The following is a 6172-nucleotide window of genomic DNA, read 5'->3' as shown; positions in this document are numbered from 1 at the left end:
AGCCATGTTTTGCTTGTTTTAAGTCTAATCTAGGCCCATCAATTGTCAAAGTAAAGAGTAATTATCTATGACATGGGCTTAAATTTATCCTAATTAGATGGTCGGATTTTTAGTCAAATTGAGGTCAAACTCATGCTCAAAACGGTAATTTTTGCATTTTTTTTTTCATAAATTGAGAGTTTTGACATGCAAACCAAGGCAAGCAAAATATGGTATTGACAGTATCTGAGCATTTGATTTGTGGTTGAAAATTTTATTAACTTAGAGATCAAGTGTTTGATTTTTTATCAAATTTTTTATGTATTGTGTGTCATCACCAAAAAAATGATGAGAAACAAAATTGCAAACTTAGGCTATTTTTCTAATTATTATTATTTTTTTTTAAATTGAGGATTTTTTTTTTCTATTTTATTTGTTTCATTCCGACAATGATGTGATATTTTTTTAGTCACATAACCTTTATAAATGTGTTAATTTTTCGTTATTTAATAGTAGAGACAAAATTGAGTCCGAGAAAATTAGGAGAACCAATTGAATATACGGTGCCAGGAATTATAGTGCCAAACTGGCAGTCACGCAATTCTGGTCCTTTGTTTAATTCATCCACAGGCACAGTTATATATTTAATATTTATACTAACATTCTCATACCCAGCCAACGCCAAGACTTTTGTGGAGTAATTGGCGGTGCCTCAAGATTCAAGAATATGAAACTGAAGCCGCAATCTTTGTAACTTTTGTTATTATTATTTTGGTGAAAGTGGGTACTCATTAAATTCCCATGAATGGAGTAACTTATTTAGTAGGATTTGTAGTGAGGCCAAACCCAAGTGGGAAGAGGGGATCATAATGTGGATCCCCAGCATTCATTGGCAGCTGATCAGCAGTCCTGAACCAAGTGCGTGGAAGCTTGCCACTGAAACCATAGTCACCAAATAAAACATCGGCAACTCCTTGTCCTTCAGTTCCTGGAAGCCACGCAGCAACAAGGGCATCCATGAATGTTATATATGGTTGGATCATAACAGGACGGCCAGAGATAATGACAACAACACATTTCACAGCTCCACAGACACTGGTAAATGTGCTTGGACCTGGGTCAGGGATTGTCAAATTTAAGCTGTCACCTGCTCCCTCTGCATACGGGTGTTCTCCTACTACAACAATGGCGTAGTCGAATTTGTTTGACTTAACATACTGAGCATCTGGGTTCTTCTTGTAGACTACTTTTGTTTTGGGATCAACCGTATTTTTTATGGCAGTGAGGATTGTGGTACCTGCTCATGAGAATTAATGTTCATGCGAATTCTTAATTAATGTACCACTACTGATAGCAGACCATCATAAAAAGGCGGTGAGCTGAATTCAATGTACCTTTAGTGAGGTTGTTGCCGCTAAGTCCTTGCCACTCAATTGTCCAACCTCCACACTGATAACCTAAATTGTCAGCATGGCTGCCAGCAACAAGTATTTTTGATGCCTTCTTCGGAAGGGGCAGCAATGGCGTATCTGCAGATTCACCATTCTTCAACAGCACTAGTGATTTCCTAACAGTTTCCCTAGCCAATTCTCTATGCTCCTTTAAAAGTGGCGAAAATCCATAGAATGATGTAAGAATGTTTCAGTTGCTTTGTGAGGGGGACAGGACAAATCAAAGTTTGTGAGTTACTAACCTGACTTCCAAGCTGGTTGACCAGGCTGAAATCAGCTAATGGGTTCTCAAATAGACCCATCACAAACTTAACCCTCAAAATTCTCTTCACTGCATCATCAATTCGACTCATGGGAATGATTTTATTCTTAACCTGGGAGGTTAGACCATCAATGAATTCTGTATAGTTGTATGGAACCATGACCTGTATGTGTCCATCACAAATATTAGAAGATTAAACTAGTTAGGCATTGATGTGAATCTGTTCTGTTTAAGCAGTAAAAATTAAGGTCATTGACTAACCATGTCAATGCCAGCCTGAATTGCTGCTTCAATAGAATATGAGTAGTTAGCATGAGGTGGAGAGGTGATTTTGTCTATACCCTGCCAATCTGAGATGACAAAACCCTGAAACAAATTACAATATTCATATGTTGCTCCCAGTTGTTCTTTTCAATTGTCAGCAATTGAAAAAATCAAGATATATTCATGAATTTCTTTTTACCCTGAAACGGAGAGTGTTCTTGAGGAAGCCAGTCACAAGATCACGGTTAGCATGCATCTTTATTCCATTCCAGCTGGAGTAGGAGATCATAATGCTTGCAACACCCTTGATGATGGAGTTATAATAGCCAGGCATGTGTGTGCTAAGCAATCCATGTCTGTCTATCACTGTGTTGTTTTCATTGATGCCTTTAGTTGTTCCACCATCACCCACATAATGCTTAGCACAAGCCACAACCTTTTCTCTGCACAAAGGAACACAAAGACTTGAGGAATTGACAGTTTAGTCAGGTAAAATTGCTTACATAAATTATGTAGCCTCCTGAGGTTTCAGATGCAGCTAGGACTATGATTTCAAGGAGGGATTCATGAAGTTGCTCTTTTTAAAAAAAAAAAAAAAAAAAAGGGTTTGGAAGGGGTTTGAGGGGGTTTGGAGGAATACGTGGTCCATTTTAATGTTTAAAATATCACAATAAAAGGGAGGAATATGTAGTCCTCAACCAATACAAAGGTCCAAAGTTGTTACTTATAAGCATTATATACTTCATCACCTAGAAAACAGCTTTTATTAAAATTTCGTTCATTTTAAAAACAAATAAATCAATAAAAAATAAAACCAAGGAAATATACCAGTTAGAGCTCTTGACAAAAGTCAAAGGCCTTTCTAATTGAAGACAAACAAGAGGTGACTAACAATGCAAGGATAAGAGTGGATGTTAGCTACTGACAAAACATGACAAGGATTCTGGATAGGTCTAGGGTGTAATGTAGACCAAAGCATATGATTATGGACTAGCACTTTAAAGCTAAAATTTTGAAAGTACATGCCATTCTATTAAATAAAAATAACACACTGCCTAATAACATGAGAATATTACTGCCAAGTTCTAAACCTATGATCTATCAGTTAACTTCTAGTTATGTGAACTTTAGAAATTAGATCCAATTCTCATTATTATGTACTGCATTAAATTATCTAAAACAAGTTTTTTACTAGTTCATGTTATATGGGCTATAGAGTGAAATAAGGGATAAAAACATTTGAGGTAACTTAAACTTTTTGGTAAGATTTTTACCTTCCAGCAACAAATGGGACACCCTTGGCAGAGTTAGTGGGAATGTCACCTTGTAATCCTGGTACAATCTCAGTCATTGCTTGAACAATCTTGGGGTCTTCACTGTAGCTTTCATAGCAACGACCCCATCTAGGATCTCTACAAACCTGCACAGGTAGAGTAGTTAAACAACTCACAACTTCAGTTAAAAAACAGTCTGTTATTCCGATAGCAATCATTAGTTTGACCAACTTAGTTACCGCTATACAAGGAGCAAAGACATATGGAATTCCTGTAGCTCTAACTTCAAGTGCAGTGGCAGCTCCAATCCTTTTCACAAGTTCAGGGTCTCTGGTTGATCAGAAACAAGTTTGATCGTAAATGGCAGGCAGAAACAGAATCACATATTTGATTAAGATATATACTACTGCACTGCACCCTTATTCTTTGTTGGATTTTGATATTCAAACCTTTAGACTAAAAGCCAGTAGATAAAGAGGCAAAAAAAAAAAAAAAAAAAAATCAAATTTGAAATGAAAATGATTTTATATTGCTTTTCACAGGATTGAACAATATTCTTACTTCCCCCCCATGCTTTCCCATGTTTAAGCGATTATGAATTTTCCTGCTTTTTAAAAAAAAATTTATTTATTTATATTTTTGATAGAGTTTTGCCCCTTAGGCATCTAGTAAAGCAGCTAGCCTTTTAACTCATAAAATTTCAAATCTCACAGATTTTCTTTAATTTTATTAAATTGTTGGTTTTGCACATGATTGAACAATTTATTCCATCCCTTAATTACTCAACACAGGTAACTTCAAACAACTAAAAATTTCCAATAAAAATTAATATATCTTGGGAGCAATTTGAACATTTACTAAAATAAATGATTGCTTGATGAAACTTTATAGCATCGGAATGGCATCATTGATTTACATAGAATATTTTTACCAATACCTGTTGCACGAAGAATATGTTTTCAACACTGGACTAGGAGAAGCAAAAAAAAATAATAATAATAATAATAAAAAAATAAAAAGATGAAAAATATTAACGTCCAAGTTATTCTACATGCCTGGTAGCTCCAATTCCAATATTGTGGGGGAAAATTGTTGCCTTATAGACATTGTTGTGGCCATGAACAGCATCAATTCCATAAATCATTGGGATTCCAAGTCGAGTTGATAAAGAACCCTTTTGGAATTCATTTACCATGTTAACCCAGGTTTTCGCAGAAGCCTCCTTAGCTGGAACACTCCCTCCCCCACTTAATACACTCCCTGCCCAAAACAGAGAGATAAATAATGCTACACCTTTTAACCTTCTTTCCTCTTTAAGTCTTAGCAGAAAAATACTAATAAAGATAGGTGAATTTTACTATACTTACCAATAAAGTACTTCTTCATGACTTCTGCCGATGCAACACTGCGGTCAATCTGCACCATCTGCCCAATCTTTTCCTCCAAAGTCATCCTACTCATTAAATCCTCTATTCGAACATTCAGTGGCTGTTTTGGATCTTTATATTTCACATACTCTGCTTCTGTGGAGGCTACCAAGAAACACAAGAGAAGAAGCCCCATCAAGTAAATGGGGGTTCTCGCCATTTCCTGTTTACAAATTGCCTTCATATTCATATTCATATTCATATTGTGACAACAAAATAATGCTCAATAAGGAAGCAAGTCAAAATAAGTGCTTTCAGTTTCAGTAACATACTATTATTGAATGCAGTGAAAATATTAAAGCTATGGGAATATATCACTCAACAATGTTAGAATTGAAGCAGTAGTTCAGGATTAAGTTTTGAGAATGTCTTCAATAAAGAAGTAGTCACTATCAAAATTCAATACTCAAAACAAAATCAATAACCAGATGATATCTTCTTTTATCTTGTATAGATCATGTGCAACTACTGATTACCACTTGTATACACACATACGCACGTGTGCATTAGTTTGAAACATAAAGAGGTTACTATTTACTACAAACACTAAAAAGGTATATTTTGAAAATTGAGGGCTTGTTTGGTAACGTTATTTGAACACCAGTTTTCATTGTTTAAACAACACAATACTTATTTTCACAATATTTTTTTACACATTTATTTTTACAGTACTTAAACAACGTTACTAGAACAACATTACTAAGCAGGTCCTAAAACAGTGAAAAAGTAGCAAAAAAAAATTGAAGAAAGTTAGACACACATACCATGAATTTAATTTTCATGGATTCAAATGTCAATGTGATGTTATATTGGGTCAACAGATAAAATGAGTGGGAGAAGTTTAAGAAGGTGTAACAATAAGGGTGAGAAATTAATAAGAAGGTGAAAAGTTTAAAATAAGAGAGAGGATAAGAAATCCGTAGATGATGTGACACAATAAAAGAATTTAACAATATTAAATGCTACAATTCAGTTTTTAAATATGCATATATAGATATAAACCATCAAGATGAGTCTGTACTTTCTTATCATAACTATTACTAATAAGAAAACAAGTTTGACCATTTAATATTCATTAAATTTGACAGTAAAATATGAATGATTTTAGGGATATATATTACAAATTTTAGCACATAAGATTTAATTGATCTGTCATTAAGTAATGACAGATATTAAATTCGTAGGATAGCACTAGAACCCACTGTCCTGATGTCGTGATGTTCTCGCTGACTTTTCTTTCAGATCCTTCCAGATCCAAAAGCCCATAATGCCCATTGACATTGTTTTTACTTGATTCTAAAAGTCAAAATCTTTTAATAAAAGACAAAGACCAACTGTGTGTTTGGTTGGGATAAAAATAGAGAGAATAGAAAAGAGGGTAAAAAATAATATTTTTCACTGTTTAGTTGAAAAAATGAGGGGAGAGAAAAGTGATGGGACTCACAAGTTTTCTCTCCTCCTTCTTCAAAATACAATCTCTCCAAATTGAAGTAAAAAGTGAGAAATTTTTTTTGG

The 6172-nt window shown here is 34.5% G+C and overlaps 1 protein-coding gene across 2 annotated transcripts; it reads right to left on the bottom strand.

The window, feature by feature from the left end:
* Window positions 1-726: 726 nt before the first annotated feature.
* Window positions 727-5068, bottom strand: LOC142609763 (uncharacterized). Of its 2 annotated transcripts, XM_075781474.1 has the most exons (10): window positions 4930-5068; window positions 4598-4820; window positions 4286-4490; window positions 3470-3560; window positions 3231-3376; window positions 2156-2399; window positions 1954-2058; window positions 1673-1855; window positions 1374-1578; window positions 727-1276 (listed from the first exon to the last, which is right to left on the bottom strand). In XM_075781474.1, exons 2-10 carry the CDS (start codon window positions 4815-4817, stop codon window positions 795-797), a joined length of 1881 nt encoding a protein of 626 aa, XP_075637589.1. In that variant the 5' UTR covers window positions 4818-4820; window positions 4930-5068; the 3' UTR covers window positions 727-794. The 2 variants fall into 2 exon arrangements, with proteins under 2 accessions (XP_075637589.1, XP_075637588.1); XM_075781473.1 differs by lacking the exon at window positions 4930-5068 and having other exon boundaries at window positions 4598-4902.
* Window positions 5069-6172: the final 1104 nt, after the last annotated feature.

The sequence above is a fragment of the Castanea sativa genome, chromosome 9, assembly GCF_040712315.1.
Source record: "Castanea sativa cultivar Marrone di Chiusa Pesio chromosome 9, ASM4071231v1".
Classification (NCBI taxonomy): Eukaryota; Viridiplantae; Streptophyta; class Magnoliopsida; order Fagales; family Fagaceae; genus Castanea; species Castanea sativa.
The sequence above is the reverse complement of the archived record's forward strand: the minus strand, read 5'-3'. Positions and strand labels throughout refer to the sequence as shown.

Bases quoted from the DNA above. Each gene is read 5' to 3' on its own strand.
- LOC142609763 (XM_075781473.1), bottom strand. From the start codon at position 4,859: ATGAATATGAATATGAATATGAAGGCAATTTGTAAACAGGAAATGGCG. The intron at 3,377-3,469 runs GTAACTAAGTTG...CTACCTGTGCAG, and splicing joins TCTTTGCTCCTTGTATAGCG to GTTTGTAGAGATCCTAGATG. The intron at 1,856-1,953 runs GTTAGTCAATGA...GGACACATACAG, and splicing joins TTCAGGCTGGCATTGACATG to GTCATGGTTCCATACAACTA.